The sequence below is a fragment of the Engystomops pustulosus genome, chromosome 6 (assembly GCF_040894005.1).
Source record: "Engystomops pustulosus chromosome 6, aEngPut4.maternal, whole genome shotgun sequence".
In the NCBI taxonomy this organism is placed as follows: domain Eukaryota; kingdom Metazoa; phylum Chordata; class Amphibia; order Anura; family Leptodactylidae; genus Engystomops; species Engystomops pustulosus.
This window is the reverse complement of record NC_092416.1, coordinates 5,945,733-5,967,211: the sequence shown is the minus strand read 5'-3', so window position 1 is coordinate 5,967,211 and position 21,479 is coordinate 5,945,733. Positions and strand designations below refer to the sequence as shown.

At 37.3% G+C, this 21,479-nt stretch overlaps 1 protein-coding gene across 1 annotated transcript in view; it reads right to left on the bottom strand.

Moving 5' to 3' along the window:
* Positions 1–32: 32 nt before the first annotated feature.
* LOC140065256 (phospholipase A2 inhibitor and Ly6/PLAUR domain-containing protein-like) overlaps positions 33–21,479 on the bottom strand; it is a 46,947-nt gene continuing 25,500 nt past the window's right edge. The window contains exons 3-4 of the mRNA XM_072112853.1: positions 937–1,089; positions 33–226 (exon numbers count right to left, since the gene is read on the bottom strand). Of these exons, the coding sequence (XP_071968954.1) occupies positions 33–226; positions 937–1,089 (347 nt within the window). The remainder of the gene's footprint in view (positions 227–936; positions 1,090–21,479) is intronic.

The following is a 21,479-nucleotide window of genomic DNA, read 5'->3' as shown; positions in this document are numbered from 1 at the left end:
CCAAAAAATGAATTGATAAAGTAAGGAAAGTTTTATATGAAGTGCGGCATGAAAACAATTCTGGTTGAATATCGACCTGATTCTTCTGGGATTTTTCTTCGCAAATGAAAACATTGGTCCTCATCTCCAGAACACTTCATGGCTTGACCCGGCTCATAGACGTCCCCCAACATAGAGGAAGAGGCCGGGCAGAGAAGTCCATTAAAGGTGGTGTTATCTGGTGGCACTAGAAAGACAATGGGAGACAGAAAGGTGTCTCAGATTATTGTTGTCTCTTCCACCATTTTTCCGCTTACGTTGTCATGGTTATACATTGTTACAGTATAGAAGCGGTTTTCTGCTAATTGCAGATAGATTCAGGAGACCAGAACAGGGGATAGGAGAAGCTCAAAGAGGATCAGACAGGATAAGGTCCTGGATTTAAGGTTCTGGGTCAGACAGGATAAGAATTCTGGATCAGGTACAAAAAACACTTCACAGTATGGTTCGGAACAGTCTGGAGGTCTAGAAGGTACCTAATCTGTAACCTGCATGACTCAAACCACAGCTGAAACTAACACTGAGCTCCAGAATGAACCCCCCAGCTTTCTAGGGAGCAGACACAGCAAGGTAGCTCTCCGTCAGCACCCAGTAAGGCCGCCCTAGATATGGTTCTCGAACTCTGAACTCAGCAGCCCCAGGCCTTTCAAAGGATTTTGACAAACCTTCCAAGAGTTTGACAATTGTAAAACTCTCCGCTGTCAGAGAGGAGTGCTGGAATGGAGAAGGAGGGCATGTGATATGCTAATCTTCTCTGACATTGTCCAATCAGTAGCAGACAGTGTCAGAGAAGCTGCTGTGTTCACACGCTACATTAACATTACCTTAACATTGTAATTTATCAAATTATTTATCAATTTATCAATTATCAATTAGATCCCCCCCCATTATACCTACACATTGGGATCGCCACACGGCAGTTATCTGTGGAGCAGCAGTCGATACTGAACTTCGTTTTATGTGATTTAGATGATAAACTGCCCCGTTGTCCACAGGCAATGGAATCAATACACTGTCTTCTGACAAAATGCAAATTTAGACCATTCATAACTGAGAAAAAAAAGAATGTCAGATAATAAAATTAAAAATTGTGTTATATTATTGCACACTGTATAATGGGGCCAGAAAATGTGTTAATGATGGGTAGGGAAAATATATCATAGCACTGCTCCAAAGTGTATAAATAACACTGCCCCAATGTGTATAAATAACACTGCCCCAATGTGTATAAATAACACAGCACCAATGTGCATAAATAACACTGCCCCAATGTGTATAAATAACACTGCCCCAATGTGTATAAATAACACTGCCCCAATGTGTATAAATAACACTGCCCAAATGTGTATAAATAACACTGCCCCAATGTGTATAAATAACACTGCCCTAATGTGTATAAATAACACTGCCCCAATGAGTATAAATAACACTGCCCCAATGTGCATAAATAACACTGCCCCAATGTGTATACATAACACTGCCCCAATGTGTATAAATAACACTGCCCCAATGTGCATAAATAACACTGCCCTAATGTGCATAAATAACACTGCACTAATGTGTATACATAACACTGCCCCAATGTGTATAAATAACACTGCCCCAATGTGCATAAATAACACTGCCCCAATGTGTATAAATAACACTGCCCCAATGTGCATAAATAACACTGCCCCAATGTGTATACATAACACTGCCCCAATGTGTATAAATAACACTGCCCCAATGTGTATAAATAACACTGCCCCAATGTGTATAAATAACACTGCCCAAATGTGTATAAATAACACTGCCCAAATGTGTATAAATAACACTGCCCCAATGAGTATAAATAACACTGCCCCAATGTGCATAAATAACACTGCCCCAATGTGTATACATAACACTGCCCCAATGTGTATAAATAACACTGCCCCAATGTGCATAAATAACACTGCCCTAATGTGCATAAATAACACTGCACTAATGTGTATAAACAACACTGCCCCAATGTGCAAAAAAAACACTGCCTCAATGTGTATAAATAACACTGCCCCAATGTGTAAAAATAACACTGCCCCAATGTGTAAAAATAACACTGCCACAATGTGTATAAATAACACTGCCCTAATGTGCATAAATAACACTACCCCAATGTGTATAAATAACACTGCACTAATGTGTATAAATAACACTGCCCCAATGTGTATAAACAACACTGCACTAATGTATATAAATAGCACTGCCCAAATGTGTATAAATAACACTGCCCCAATGTTTATAAATAACACTGCCCCAATGTGTATAAATAACACCGCCCCATTGTGTATAAATAACACTGCCCCATTGTGCATAAATAACACTGCCCTAATGTGTATAAATAACTCTGCCCCAATGTGTATAAATAACACTGCCCCAATGTGTATAAATAACACTGCCCCAATGTGTAATAATAACACTGCCCCAATGTGTAATAATAACACTGCCCCAATGTGTATAAATAACACTTCCCCAATGTGTATAAATAACACTGCCCTAATGTGCATAAATAACCCTGCCCCAATGTGTATAAATAACACTGCCCCAATGTGCATACATAACACTACCCCAATGTGTATAAATAACACTGCACTAATGTGTATAAATAACACTGCCCCAATTTGTATAAATAACACTGCACTAATGTGTACAAATATCACTGCACTAATGTATATAAATAGCACTGCCCAAATGTGTATAACACTGTCCCAATGTGCATAAATAACACCGCCCCAAGGTGTATAAATAACACTGCCCCAATGTGCATAAATAACACCGCCCCAAGGTGTATAAATAACACTGCCCCAATGTTTATAAATAACACTGCCCCAATGTATATAAATAACACTGCCCCCTTGTGTATAAATTACATGGTCCCAATGTGCATAAATAAGACTGCCCCAATGTGTATAAATAACACCGCCCCATTGTGTATAAATAACACTGCCCCATTGTGCAAAAATAACACTGCCCAATGTGTATAAATAACACTGCCCAAATGTGCATAAATAACCCTGCCCCAATGAGTATAAATAACACTGCCCCTATGTGCATAAATAACACTACCACAATGTGCATAAATAACACTGCCCTAATGTGCATAAATAACACTGCCCCAATGTGCATAAATAACACTGCCCCAATGTGCATAAATAACACTGCGACAATGTGTAATAATAACACTGCCCTAATGTGCATAAATAACCCTGCCCCAATGTGTATAAATAACACTGCCCCAATGTGTATAAATAACACCGCCCCAATGTGTAAAAATAACACAACCCCAATATGTATAAATAACACTGCCTCATTGTGCATAAATAACACTGCCCCAATATGTATAAATAACACTGCCCCAATGTGTATAAATAACACTGCACTAATGTGTATAAATAACACTGCCCCAATGTGTATAAATAACACTTCCCCAATGTGTATAAATAACACTGCCCTAATGTGCATAAATAACCCTGCCCCAATGTGTATAAATAACACCGCCCCAATGTGTATAAATAACACAACCCCAATATGTATAAATAACACTGCCTCATTGTGCATAAATAACACTTCCCTAATGTGTATAAATAACACTGCCCCAATGTGTATAAATAACACTGCACCAATGTGTATAAATAACACTGCACTAATGTGTATAATTAACACTGCACTAATGTTTATAAATAACACTGCATTAATGTATATAATTAACACTGCCCAATGTCTATAAATAACACTGCCCCAGTGTGCATAAATAACACTGCCCCAATGTGTATAAATAACACTGCACCAATGTGCCTAAATAACACTGCACTAATGTGTATAAATAACACTGCACTAATGTTTATAAATAACACTGCATTAATGTATATAATTAACACTGCCCAATGTCTATAAATAACACTGCCCCAGTGTGCATAAATAACACTGCCCCAATGTGTATAAATAACACTGCCCCAATGTGTATAAATAACACTGCACTAATGTGTACAAATATCACTGCACTAATGTATATAAATAGCACTGCCCAAATGTGCATAAATAACACCGCCCCAAGGTGTATAAATAACACAGCCCCAATGTTTATAAATAACACTGCCCCAATGTGCATAAATAACACTGCCCCAATGTGTATAAATAACACTGACCAATGTGTATAAATAACACCGCCCCATTGTGTATAAATAACACTTCCCCAGTGTGTATAAATAACACTGCCCCCTTGTGTATAAATTACATTGTCCCAATGTGCATAAATAACACTGAGCCGATGTGTATAAATACCACTGCCCCAATGTGCATAAATAACACTGAGCCGATGTGTATAAATAACACTGCCCCAATGTGTATAAATAACACCGCCCCATTGTGTATAAATAACACTGCCCCATTGTGCATAAATAACACTGCCATAATGTGTATAAAAAACTCTGCCCCAATGTGTATAAATAACACTTCCACAATGTGTATAAATAACACTGCCCCAATGTGTATAAATAACACTGCCCCAATGTGTATAAATAACACTGCCCTAATGTGCATAAATAACCCTGCCCCAATGTGTATAAATAACACTGCCCCAATGTGCATACATAACACTACCCCAATGTGTATAAATAACACTGCACTAATGTGTATAAATAACTCTGCCCCAATGTGTAATAATAACACTGCCCTAATGTGTAATAATAACACTGCCGCAATGTGCATAAATAACACTGCAATAATGTGTATAAATAACACTGCCCCAATGTGCATAAATAACACTGCACTAATGTGTACAAATATCACTGCCCAAATGTGTATAAATAACACTGCCCCAATGTGCATAAATAAAACCGCCCCAATGTGTATAAATAACACTGCCCCAATGTTTATAAATAACACTGCCCCAATGTGTATTAATAACACTGCCCCCTTGTGTATAAATTAGATTGTCCCAATGTGCATAAATAACACTGAGCCGATGTGTATAAATACCACTGCCCCAATGTGCATAAATAACACTGAGCCGATGTGTATAAATAACACTGCCCCAATGTGTATAAATAATACCGCCCCATTGTGTATAAATAACACTGCCCCATTGTGCAGAAATAACACTGCCCTAATGTGTATAAAAAACTCTGCCCCAATGTGTATAAATAACACTTCCCCAATGTGTATAAATAACACTGCCCCAATGTGTATAAATAACACTGCCCCAATGTGTATAAATAACACTGCCCTAATCTGCATAAATAACCCTGCCCCAATGTGTATAAATAACACTGCCCCAATGTGCATACATAACACTACCCTAATGTGTATAAATAACTCTGCCCCAATGTGTAATAATAACACTGCCCTAATGTGTAATAATAACACTGCCCCAATGTGTATAAATAACACTGCCCCAATGTGCATAAATAACACTGCAATAATGTGTATAAATAACACTGCCCCAATGTGTATAAATAACACTGCCCCAATGTGTATAAATAACACTGCCCTAATGTGCATAAATAACCCTGCCCCAATGTGTATAAATAACACTGCCCCAATGTGCATACATAACACTACCCCAATGTGTACAAATATCACTGCACTAATGTATATAAATAGCACTGCCCAAATGTGTATAAATAACACTGCCCAAATGTGCATAAATAACACCGCCCCAATGTGTATAAATAACACGGCCCCAATGTTTATAAATAACACTGCCCCAATGTGTATAAATAACACGGCCCCAATGTTTATAAATAACACTGCCCCCTTGTGTATAAATTAGATTGTCCCAATGTGCATAAATAACACTGCCCCAATGTGTATAAATACTACCGCCCCATTGTGTATAAATAAAACTGCCCCATTGTGCATAAATAACACTGCCCTAATGTGTAAAAATTACTCTGCCCCAATGTGTATAAATAACACTGCCCCAATGTGTATAAATAACACTGCCCTAATGTGCATAAATAACCCTGCCCTAATGTGAATAAATAACCCTGCCCCAATGTGTAGAAATAACACTGCCCCTATGTGTATAAATAACACTACCCCAATGTGCATAAATAACACTGCCCTAATGTGCATAAATAAAACTGCCCCAATGTATATAAATAACACTGCCCCAATGTGTATAAATAACACTGCACTAATGTGTAAAAATAACACTGCCCCAATGTGTATAAATAACACTGCACTAATGTGTATAAATAACACTGCCTCAATGTATATAAATAACACTGCACTAATGTGTATAAATGACACTACCCCAATGTGTATAAATAACACTGCACTAATGTGTATAAATAACACTGCACTAATGTGTATAAATAACACTGCCCCAATGTGTATAAATAACACTGCACTAATGTGTACAAATATCAATGCACTAATGTATATAAATAGCACTGCCCAAATGTGTATAAATAACACTGCCCCAATGTGCATAAATAACACCGACCCAAGGTGTATAAATAACACTGCCCCAATGTTTATAAATAACACTGCCCCAATATGTGTAAATAACACTGCCCCAATGTGTATAAATAACACTGCCCCAATGTGCATAAATAACACTGAGCCGATGTGTATAAATAACACTGCCCCAATGTGTATAAATAACACCGCCCCATTGTGTATAAATAACACTGCCCCATTGTGCATAAATAACACTGCCCCCTTGTGTATAAATTACATTGTCCCAATGTGCATAAATAACACTGAGCCGATGTGTATAAATAACACTGCCCCAATGTGTATAAATAACACCGCCGCATTGTGTATAAATAACACTGCCCCATTGTGCATAAATAACACTGCCCTAATGTGTATAAATAACTCTGCCCCAATGTGTATAAATAACACTTCCCCAATGTGCATAAATAACCCTGCCCCAATGTGTATAAATAACACTGCCCCAATGTGTATAAATAACACCGCCCCAATGTGTATAAATAACACAACCCCAATATGTATAAATAACACTGCCAAATTGTGCATAAATAACACTTCCCTAATGTGTATAAATAACACTGCCCCAATGTGTATAAATAACACTGCACTAATGTGTATAATTAACACTGCCCCAATGTGCCTAAATAACACTGCACTAATGTGTATAAATAACACTGCACTAATGTGTACAAATATCACTGCACTAATGTATATAAATAGCACTGCCCAAATGTGTATAAATAACACTGCCCCAATGTGTATAAATAACACCGCCCCAAGGTGTATAAATAACACAGCCCCAATGTTTATAAATAACACTGCCCCAATGTGTATAAATAACACCGCCCCAATGTGCATAAATAACACCGCCCCAAGGTGTATAAATAACACTGCCCCAATGTGTATAAATAACACCGCCCTATTGTGTATAAATAACACTGCCCCATTGTGCAAAAAAAACACTGCCCTAATGTATATAAATAACACTGCACTAATGTGTATAAATAACACTGCCCCAATGTGCATAAATAACACTGCCCCAATGTGTATAAATAACACTGCCCCAATGTGTATAAATAACACTGCCCCAATGTGTATAAATAACACTGCCCCAATGTGTATAAATAACACTGCCCTAATGTGTATAAATAACACTGCCCCAATGTGCATAAATAACACTGCCCCAATGTGTATAAATAACACAACCCCAATATGTATAAATAACACTGCCCATTGTGCATAAATAACACTGCCCCAATGTGTATAAATAACTCTGCAATAATGTGTATAAATATCACTGCACTAATGTATATAAATAACACTGCCCCAATGTGCATAAATAACAGTGTCCTAATGTGTATAAATACCACTGCCCCAATGTGCATAAATACCACTGCCCCAATATGCATAAATAACACTGCCCCAATGTGTATAACTAACACTGCCCCAATGTGTATAAATAACACTGCCCCAATGTGCATAAATAACACAACCCTAATATGTATAAATAACACTGCCCCAATGTGCATAAATAACACTGCCCTAATGTGCATAAATAACACTGCCCTAATGTGTATAAATAACACTGCCCCAATGTGTATAAAAAACACTGCCCATTGTGCATAAATAACATTGCCCTAATGTGCATAAATAACACTGCCCCAATGTTTATATATAACATTACCCAAATGTGCATAAATAACACTGCCCTAATGTGCATAAATAACACTGCCCCAATGTGTATAAATAACACTGCCCCAATGTGCATATATAACACCGCCTCAATGTGTATAAATAACACTGCCCCAATGTGTATAAATAACACTGCCCCAATGTGTATAAATAACACTGCCCCAATGTGTATAAATAACACTGCCACAATGTGCATAAATAACACTGCCCAAATGTGCATATATAACACCGTCTCAATGTGTATAAATAACAGTGCACTAATGTGTATAAATAACACTGCACTAATGTGTATAAATAACAATGCACGAATGTATATAAATAACACTGCCCCAATGTGTATAAATAACACTGCCCCAATGTGTATAAATAACACTGCCCATATGTGCATAAATAAAACTGCACTGATGTGTATAAATAACACTGCCCCAATGTGCATAAATAACACTGCCCCAATGTCTATAAATAACACTGCCCATATGTGCATAAATAACACTGCACTGATGTGTATAAATAATACTGCCCCAATGTGTATAAATAACAACGCCCCAATGTGTATAAATAACACTGCCCAAATGTCTATAAATAACACTGCCCATATGTGCATAAATAAAACTGCACTGATGTGTATAAATAATACTGCCCTAATGTGTATAATTAACACTGCTCAAATGTGTATAAATAACACTGCCCCAATGTGCATAAAAAACATTGCCCCAATGTGTAAAAATAACACGGCCCCAATGTGCATAAATAACACTTCCCCAATATGCATAAATAACACTGCCCCAATGTGTATAAATAACACTGCCCCAATGTGTATAAATAACACTGCCCCAATGTGTGTAAATAACACTGCCCATTGTGAATAAATAACACTGCCCTAATGTGCATAAATAACACTTCCCCAATGTGCATAAATAACACTGCCCCAATGTGCATATATAACACTGCGACAATGTGTAATAATAACACTGCCCCAATGTGTATAAAAAACACCACCCCAATGTGTATAAATAACACTGCCCTAATGTGTATAAATAACACTGCCCCAATGTGCATAAATAACACTGCCCTAATGTGTATAAATAACACTGCCCCAATGTGTATAAATAACAGTGCCCCTATGTGCATAAATAACACTGCCCTAATGTGTATAAATAACAATGCCCCAATGTGCATAAATAACGCCGCCCCAATGTGTATAAATAACACTGCACTAATGTGTATAAATAACACTGCCCCAATGTGTATAAATAACACTGCACTAATGTGTATAAATATCACTGCACTAATGTATATAAATAACAATGCCCCTATGTGCATAATTAAGACTGCCCTAATGTGTATAAATAACACTGCCCCAATGTGCATAAATAAAACTGCCCTAATGTGTATAAATAACACTGCCCCAATGTGTATAAATAAAACTGCCCTAATGTGTATAAATAACACTGCCCCAATGTGTATAAATAACACTGCCCCAATGTGCATAAATAACACTGCCCAAATATGCATCAATAACACTGCCACAATGTGTTTAAATAACACTGCCCCAATGTGCATTTATAAAACCGCCTTAATGTGTATAAATAACACTGCACAAATGTGTATAATTAACGCTGCCCCAATGTGCATAAATAACACTTCCCCAATGTGTATAAATAACACTGCATTAATGGGTATAAATAACACTGCACTAATGTGTATAAATAACACTGCACTAATGTATATAAATAACACTGCCCTAATGTGTATAAATAACACTGCCCTAATGTGCAAAAATAACACTGCCCTAATGTGTATAAATAACACTGCCCCAATGTGCATAAATAACACTGCCCCAATGTGCATAAATAACGCTGCCCTAATGTGCATAAATAACACTGCCCTAATGTGTATAAATCACACTAACCAAATGTGTATAAATAACAGAGCCCCAATGTGTAGAAATAACACTACCCCATTGTATATAAATAACACTGCCCCAATGTGCATAAATAACACTGCCCTAATGTGCATGAATAACACTGCCCTAATGTGTATAAATCACACTTACCCAATGTGCATAAATAACACTGCCCCAATGTGTATAAATAACACTGCACTAATGTGTATAAATAACACTGCCCCAATGTGTTTAAATAACACTGCCCTAATGTGCATGAATAACACTGCCCTAATGTGTATAAATCACACTGACCCAAGGTATATAAATAACACTGCACATTGTGATAAATAACACTGCCCTAATGTGCATAAATAACACTGCCCCAATGTGTATAAATAACACTGCACTAATGTGTATAATTAACACTGCCCCAATGTGTATAAATAACACCGCCCCATTGTGTATAAATAACACTGCCCCATTGTGCATAAATAACACTGCCCCCTTGTGTATAAATTACATTGTCCCAATGTGCATAAATAACACTGAGCCGATGTGTATAAATAACACTGCCCCAATGTGTATAAATAACACCGCCGCATTGTGTATAAATAACACTGCCCCATTGTGCATAAATAACACTGCCCTAATGTGTATAAATAACTCTGCCCCAATGTGTATAAATAACACTTCCCCAATGTGCATAAATAACCCTGCCCCAATGTGTATAAATAACACTGCCCCAATGTGTATAAATAACACCGCCCCAATGTGTATAAATAACACAACCCCAATATGTATAAATAACACTGCCAAATTGTGCATAAATAACACTTCCCTAATGTGTATAAATAACACTGCCCCAATGTGTATAAATAACACTGCACTAATGTGTATAATTAACACTGCCCCAATGTGCCTAAATAACACTGCACTAATGTGTATAAATAACACTGCACTAATGTGTACAAATATCACTGCACTAATGTATATAAATAGCACTGCCCAAATGTGTATAAATAACACTGCCCCAATGTGCATAAATAACACCGCCCAATGTCTATAAATAACACTGCCCCAATGTGTATAAATAACACCGCCCCAAGGTGTATAAATAACACAGCCCCAATGTTTATAAATAACACTGCCCCAATGTGTATAAATAACACCGCCCCAATGTGCATAAATAACACCGCCCCAAGGTGTATAAATAACACTGCCCCAATGTGTATAAATAACACCGCCCTATTGTGTATAAATAACACTGCCCCATTGTGCAAAAAAAACACTGCCCTAATGTATATAAATAACACTGCACTAATGTGTATAAATAACACTGCCCCAATGTGCATAAATAACACTGCCCCAATGTGTATAAATAACACTGCCCCAATGTGTATAAATAACACTGCCCCAATGTGTATAAATAACACTGCCCCAATGTGTATAAATAACACTGCCCTAATGTGTATAAATAACACTGCCCCAATGTGCATAAATAACACTGCCCCAATGTGTATAAATAACACAACCCCAATATGTATAAATAACACTGCCCATTGTGCATAAATAACACTGCCCCAATGTGTATAAATAACTCTGCAATAATGTGTATAAATATCACTGCACTAATGTATATAAATAACACTGCCCCAATGTGCATAAATAACAGTGTCCTAATGTGTATAAATACCACTGCCCCAATGTGCATAAATACCACTGCCCCAATATGCATAAATAACACTGCCCCAATGTGTATAACTAACACTGCCCCAATGTGTATAAATAACACTGCCCCAATGTGCATAAATAACACAACCCTAATATGTATAAATAACACTGCCCCAATGTGCATAAATAACACTGCCCTAATGTGCATAAATAACACTGCCCTAATGTGTATAAATAACACTGCCCCAATGTGTATAAAAAACACTGCCCATTGTGCATAAATAACATTGCCCTAATGTGCATAAATAACACTGCCCCAATGTTTATATATAACATTACCCAAATGTGCATAAATAACACTGCCCTAATGTGCATAAATAACACTGCCCCAATGTGTATAAATAACACTGCCCCAATGTGCATATATAACACCGCCTCAATGTGTATAAATAACACTGCCCCAATGTGTATAAATAACACTGCCCCAATGTGTATAAATAACACTGCCCCAATGTGTATAAATAACACTGCCACAATGTGCATAAATAACACTGCCCAAATGTGCATATATAACACCGTCTCAATGTGTATAAATAACAGTGCACTAATGTGTATAAATAACACTGCACTAATGTGTATAAATAACAATGCACGAATGTATATAAATAACACTGCCCCAATGTGTATAAATAACACTGCCCCAATGTGTATAAATAACACTGCCCATATGTGCATAAATAAAACTGCACTGATGTGTATAAATAACACTGCCCCAATGTGCATAAATAACACTGCCCCAATGTCTATAAATAACACTGCCCATATGTGCATAAATAACACTGCACTGATGTGTATAAATAATACTGCCCCAATGTGTATAAATAACAACGCCCCAATGTGTATAAATAACACTGCCCAAATGTCTATAAATAACACTGCCCATATGTGCATAAATAAAACTGCACTGATGTGTATAAATAATACTGCCCTAATGTGTATAATTAACACTGCTCAAATGTGTATAAATAACACTGCCCCAATGTGCATAAAAAACATTGCCCCAATGTGTAAAAATAACACGGCCCCAATGTGCATAAATAACACTTCCCCAATATGCATAAATAACACTGCCCCAATGTGTATAAATAACACTGCCCCAATGTGTATAAATAACACTGCCCCAATGTGTGTAAATAACACTGCCCATTGTGAATAAATAACACTGCCCTAATGTGCATAAATAACACTTCCCCAATGTGCATAAATAACACTGCCCCAATGTGCATATATAACACTGCGACAATGTGTAATAATAACACTGCCCCAATGTGTATAAAAAACACCACCCCAATGTGTATAAATAACACTGCCCTAATGTGTATAAATAACACTGCCCCAATGTGCATAAATAACACTGCCCTAATGTGTATAAATAACACTGCCCCAATGTGTATAAATAACAGTGCCCCTATGTGCATAAATAACACTGCCCTAATGTGTATAAATAACAATGCCCCAATGTGCATAAATAACGCCGCCCCAATGTGTATAAATAACACTGCACTAATGTGTATAAATAACACTGCCCCAATGTGTATAAATAACACTGCACTAATGTGTATAAATATCACTGCACTAATGTATATAAATAACAATGCCCCTATGTGCATAATTAAGACTGCCCTAATGTGTATAAATAACACTGCCCCAATGTGCATAAATAAAACTGCCCTAATGTGTATAAATAACACTGCCCCAATGTGTATAAATAAAACTGCCCTAATGTGTATAAATAACACTGCCCCAATGTGTATAAATAACACTGCCCCAATGTGCATAAATAACACTGCCCAAATATGCATCAATAACACTGCCACAATGTGTATAAATAACACTGCCCCAATGTGCATTTATAAAACCGCCTTAATGTGTATAAATAACACTGCACAAATGTGTATAATTAACGCTGCCCCAATGTGCATAAATAACACTTCCCCAATGTGTATAAATAACACTGCATTAATGGGTATAAATAACACTGCACTAATGTGTATAAATAACACTGCACTAATGTATATAAATAACACTGCCCTAATGTGTATAAATAACACTGCCCTAATGTGCAAAAATAACACTGCCCTAATGTGTATAAATAACACTGCCCCAATGTGCATAAATAACACTGCCCCAATGTGCATAAATAACGCTGCCCTAATGTGCATAAATAACACTGCCCTAATGTGTATAAATCACACTAACCAAATGTGTATAAATAATAGAGCCCCAATGTGTAGAAATAACACTACCCCATTGTATATAAATAACACTGCCCCAATGTGCATAAATAACACTGCCCTAATGTGCATGAATAACACTGCCCTAATGTGTATAAATCACACTTACCCAATGTGCATAAATAACACTGCCCCAATGTGTATAAATAACACTGCACTAATGTGTATAAATAACACTGCCCCAATGTGTTTAAATAACACTGCCCTAATGTGCATGAATAACACTGCCCTAATGTGTATAAATCACACTGACCCAAGGTATATAAATAACACTGCACATTGTGATAAATAACACTGCCCTAATGTGCATAAATAACACTGCCCCAATGTGTATAAATAACACTGCACTAATGTGTATAATTAACACTGCCCCAATGTGTATAAATATCACTGCCACAATGTGCATAAATAACCCTTCCTCAATGTGTATAAATAACACTGCCACAATGTGCATAAATAACACTGCTCCAATGTTTATATATAACACCGCCTCAATGTGTATAAATAACACTGCACTAATGTGTATAATTAACACTGCCCAAATGTGCATAAATAACACTGCCCTAATGTGCATAAATAACACTGCCCCAATGTGTATAAATAACACTGCACTAATGTGTATAAATAACACTGCCCCAATGTGAATAAATAAAACTGCCTCAATGTATATAAATAACACTGCCCTAATGTGTATTAATAACACTGCCCCAATGTGTATAAATAGCACTGCCCCAATGTCTATAAATAACACTACCCCAATGTGTATAAATAACAATGCCCATTGTGCATAAATAACACTGCCCCAATGTTTATAAATAACACTGCACTAATGTGCATAAATAACACTGCGACAATATGTAATAATAACACTGCCCCAATGTGTATAAATAACACTTCCCTAATGTGCATAAATAATCCTGCCCCAATGTGTATAAATAACACTGCCTCAATGTGTATAAATAACACTGTCCAAATGTGTATAAATAACACTGCCCCAATGTGCATAAAAAACACTGCCCAATGTGCATATATAACACCGCCTCAATGTGTATAAATAACACTGCACTAATGTGTATAAATAACACTGCCCCAATGTGCCTAAATAACACTGCCCCAATGTGTATGAATAACACTGCACCAATGTGTATATATAACACTACCCCAATGTGTATAAAAACCACTGCCCCAATGTATATAAATAACACTTCCCAATGTGTATAAATAACACTGCCCCAATGTGTATAAATAACACTGCCCATAGGTGCATAAATAACACTGCACTAATGTGTATAAATAACACTGCACTAATGTGTATAATTAACACTGCCCAAATGTGTATAAATAACACTACCCCAATGTGCATAAAAAACATTGCCCCAATGTATATAAATAACACTGCCCCAATGTGTATAAATAACACTGCACTAATGTGTATAAATAACACTTTCCCAATGTGCATAAATAACACTGCCCCAATGTGCATAAATAACACTGCCCCAATATGCATAAATAACACTGCCCCAATGTGCATAAATAACACTGCACTAATGTGTATAATTAACACTGCCCCAATGTGTATAAATAACATTGCCACAATGTGTATAAAAAACATTGCCACAATGGGGCAGATTTACTTACCCGGTCCGTTTGCGATCCAGCGGCGCGTTCTCTGCGCTGGATTCGGGTCCGGCCGGGATTCATCAAAGCAGTTCCTCCGACGTCCACCAGGTGGCGCTGCTGCGCTGAAGTCCGCTGGAATGCCTCGAAATACACCGGCCTATCCAGGATGAAGGTAAGTGTAATTTTCGCGACACAATTTTTTTTTTAAATGCGGCGGTTTTTCCGAATACGTCGGGTTTTCGTTCGGCCACGCCCCCCGATTTCCGTCGCGCGCATGCCGGCGCCGATGCGCCACAATCCGATCGCGTGCGCCACAATCCCGGGGCAATTCAGGTACAATCGGCGCAAATCGGAAATATTCGGGTAACACGTCGGGAAAACGCGAATCGGGCCCTTAGTAAATGACCCCCAATGTGTTTAAATAACACTGCCCCAATGTGCATAAAAAACATTGCCACAATGTGTATAAATAACACGGCCCCAATGTGCATAAATAACACTGCCCCAATATGCATAAATAACACTGCCCCAATATGCATAAATAACACTGCCCCAATTTGTATAAATAACACTGCCCTAATGTATATAAATAATACTGCCCCAATGTGTATAAATAACACTGCCCATTGTGAATAAATAACACTGCCCTAATGTGCATAAATAACACTGCCACAATGTGCATAAATAACACTGCCCAAATGTGCATAAATAACACTGCGACAATGTGTAATAATAACACTGCCCCAATGTGTATAAATAACACTGCCCTAATGTGCATAAATAAACCTGCCACAATGTGTATAAATAACAGTGCCCCTATGTGCATAAATAACACTGCCCCAATGTGTATAAATAGCAATGCCCCAATGTGCATAAATAACTCTGCCACAATGTGTATAAATAACACTGCACTAATGTGTATAAATAACACTGCCCCAATGTGTATAAATAACAATGCTCCAATGTGCATAAATAACGCCGCCCCAATGTGTATAAATAACACTGCACTAATGTGTATAAATAACACTGCCCCAATGTGTATAAATAACACTGCAATAATGTGTATAAATATCACTGCACTAATGTATATAAATAACGCCGCCCCAATGTGTATAAATAACACTGCACTAATGTGTATAAATAACACTGCCCCAATGTGTATAAATAACACTGCCCCAATGTGCAAAAATAACACTGCCCTAATGTGTATAAATAACACTGCCCCAATGTGCATAAATAACACTGCCCTAATGTGTATAAATAACACAACCCCAATGTGTATAAATAACACTGCCCATTGTGCATAAATAACACTGCCCCAATGTGCATAAATAACACTGCCCCAATGTGCTTAAATAACACTGCCCCAATGTGTATAAATAACACTTCCCCAATGTGTATAAAAAACACTGCCCTAATGTGCATAAATAACACTGCCCCAATGTGCATAAATAACACCGCCCCAATTTGTATAAATAACACTGCACTAATGTGTATAATTAACACTGCCCAAATGTGTATAAATAACACTGCCCCAATGTGTATAAATAACACTGCACTAATGTTTATAAATAACACTGCCCCAATGTGCATAAATAACACTGCCCTAATGTGTATAAATAACACTGCCCCAATGTGCATAAATAACACTGCCCTAATGTTTATAAATAACACTGCCCCAATGTGTATAAATAACACTGCCCCAATGTGTATAAATAACACTGCCCCAAAGTGCATAAATAACTCTGCCCCAATGTGTATAAATAACACTGCCCCAATGTGTTTAAATAACACTGCCCCAATGTGTATAAATAACACCGCCCCAATGTGTATAAATAACACAACCCCAATATGTATAAATAACACTGCCCCATTGTGCATAAATAACACTGCACTATTGTTCATAAATAATACTGCCCCAATGTGTATAAATAACACTGCCCTAATGTGTATAAATAGCACTGCACTAATGTGTATAAATAACACTGTCACAATGTGCATAAATAACACTGCCCTAATGTGTATAAATAACACTGCCCCAATGTGCATAAATAACACTGCCCTAATGTGCATAAATAACACTGCCCCAATGTGTATAAATAACACTGCCCCAATGTGCATAAATAACACTGCCCCAATGTGTATAAATAACACAACCCCAATATATATAAATAACACTGCCCACTGTGCATAAATAACACTGCCCTAATGTGCATAAATAACACTGCCCCAATGTGCATAAATAACACTGCCCCAATGTGCATTAATAACACTGCGACAATGTGTAAGAATAACACTGCCCCAACGTGTATAAATAACACTTCCCCAATGTGTATAAATAACACTGCCCTAATGTGCATAAATAACCCTGCCCCATTGTGCATAAATAACACTGCCCCAATTTGTATAAATTACACTGCACTAATGTGTATAAATAACACTGCCCCAATGTACAGAAATAACACTGCCCCAATGTGTATAAATAACACTGCAATAATGTGTATAAATATCACTGCACTAATGTATATAAATAACACTGCCCCAATGTGCATAAATAACAGTGCCCTAATGTGTATAAATAACACTGCCCCAATATGCATAAATAACACTGCCCTAATGTGTATAACTAACACTGCCCCAATGTGTATAAATAACACTGCCCCAATGTGTATAAATTACACCGCCCCAATGTGTATAAATAACACAAACCTAATATGTATAAATAACACTGCCCCAATGTATATAAATAACACTGCCCCAATGTGCATAAATAACAGTGCCCTAATGTGTATAAATACCACTGCCCCAATGTGCATAAATAACACTGCCCCAATATGCATAAATAACACTGACCCAATGTGCATAAATAACACTGCCCCAATATGCATAAATAACACTGACCCAATGTGTATAAATAACACTGCACATGGTGCATAAATAACACTGCCCCAATGTGCATAAATAACACTGCCCCAATGTGCATAAATAACAGAGCCCCAATGTGTAGAAATAACACTGCCCTAATGTGCATAAATAACACTGCCCTAATGTGTATAAATCACACTGCCCCAATGTGTATAAATAACACTGCCCCAATGTGTATAAATAACACTGCCCATTGTGCATAAATAACACTGCCCTAATGTGCATAAATAACACTGCCCTAATGTGTATAAATCACACTGACCCAATGTGTATAAATAACACTGCACATGGTGCATAAATAACACTGCCCCAATGTGCATAAATAACACTGCCCCAATGTGCATAAATAACAGAGCCCCAATGTGTAGAAATAACACTGCCTTAATGTGCATAAATAACACTGCCCTAATGTGTATAAATCACACTGCCCCAATGTGTATAAATAACACTGCACATTGTGCATAAATAACACTGCCCCAATGTGCATAAATAACACTGCCCCAATGTGTATAAATAACACTGCACTAATGTGTATAATTAACACTGCCCTAATGTGCATAAATAACCCTTCCTCAAAGTGTATAAATAACACTGCCCCAATGTTTATAAATAACAATGCCCCAATGTGCATATATAACACCGCATCAATGTGTATAAATAACACTGCACTAATGTGTATAATTAACACTGCCCAAATGTGCCTAAATAACACTGCCCCAATGTGTATAAATAACACTGCACTAATGTGTATAAATAACACTGCCCCAATGTGCATAAATAACACTGCCCCAATGTGCATAAATAACACTGCCCCAATGTATATAAATAACACTGCCCTAATGTGTATTAATAACACTGCCCCAATGTGTATAAATAACAATGCCCATTGTGCATAAATAACACTGCCCCAATGTGTATAAATAACACTGCCCCAATGTGTATAAATAACACTGCAATAATGTGTATAAATATCACTGCACTAATGTATATAAATAACGCTGCCCCAATGTGTATAAATAACACTGCACTAATGTGTATAAATAACACTGCCCCAATGTGTATAAATAACACTGCCCCAATGTGCAAAAATAACACTGCCCTAATGTGTATAAATAACACTGCCCCAATGTGCATAAATAACACTGCCCTAATGTGTATAAATAACACAACCCCAATATGTATAAATAACACTGCCCATTGTGCATAAATAACACTGCCCCAATGTGCATAAATAACACTGCCCCAATGTGCTTAAATAACACTGCCCCAATGTGTATAAATAACACTTCCCCAATGTGTATAAAAAACACTGCCCTAATGTGCATACATAACCCTGCCCCAATGTGCATAAATAACACTGCCCCAATGTGCATAAATAACACCGCCCCAATTTGTATAAATAACACTGCACTAATGTGTATAATTAACACTGCCCAAATGTGTATAAATAACACTGCCCCAATGTGTATAAATAACACTGCACTAATGTTTATAAATAACACTGCCCCAATGTGCATAAATAACACTGCCCTAATGTGTATAAATAACACTGCCCCAATGTGCATAAATAACACTGCCCTAATGTGTATAAATAACACTGCCCCAAAGTGCATAAATAACTCTGCCCCAATGTGTATAAATAACACTGCCCCAATGTGTTTAAATAACACTGCCCCAATGTGTATAAATAACACCGCCCGAATGTGTATAAATAACACAACCCCAATATGTATAAATAACACTGCCCCATTGTTCATAAATAATACTGCCCCAATGTGTATAAATAACACTGCCCTAATGTGTATAAATAACACTGCACTAATGTGTATAAATAACACTGTCACAATGTGCATAAATAACACTGCCCCAATGTGTATAAATAACACTGCCCCAATGTGAATAAATAACACTGCCCTAATGTGCATAAATAACACTGCCCCAATGTGTATAAAAAAAACACTGCACTAATGTGTATAAATAACACTGCCCCAATGTGTATAAATAACACTGCCCCAATGTGCATAAATAACACTGCCCCAATGTGTATAAATAACACAACCCCAATATATATAAATAACACTGCCCATTGTGCATAAATAACACTGCCCTAATGTGCATAAATAACACTGCCCCAATGTGCATAAATAACACTGCCCCAATGTGCATTAATAACACTGCGACAATGTGTAATAATAACACTGCCCCAACGTGTATAAATAACACTTCCCCAATGTGTATAAATAACACTGCCCTAATGTGCATAAATAACCCTGCCCCATTGTGCATAAATAACACTGCCCCAATTTGTATAAATTACACTGCACTAATGTGTATAAATAACACTGCCCCAATGTAGAGAAATAACACTGCCCCAATGTGTATAAATAACACTGCAATAATGGGGCACATTTACTTACCCGGTCCGTTCGCGATCCAGCGGCGCGTTCTCTGCACTGGATTCGGGTCCGGCCGGGATTCATCAAAGCAGTTCCTCCGACGTCCACCAGGTGGCGCTGCTGTGCTGAAGTCCGCTGGAATGCCTCGAAATACACCGGCCTATCCAGGATGAAGGTGAGTGAAATTTTCGCGACACAATTTTTTTTTTAAATGCGGCGGTTTTTCCGAATACGTCGGGTTTTGGTTCGGCCACGCCCCCCGATTTCCGTCGCGTGCATACCGGCGCCGATGCGCCAAATTCCGATCGCGTGCGCCAAAAACCCGGGGCAATTCAGGTACAATCGGCGCAAATCGGAAATATTCGGGTAACACGTCGGGAAAACGCGAATCGGGCCCTTAGTAAATGACCCCCAATGTGTATAAATATCACTGCACTAATGTATATAAATAACACTGCCCCAATGTGCATAAATAACAGTGCCCTAATGTGTATA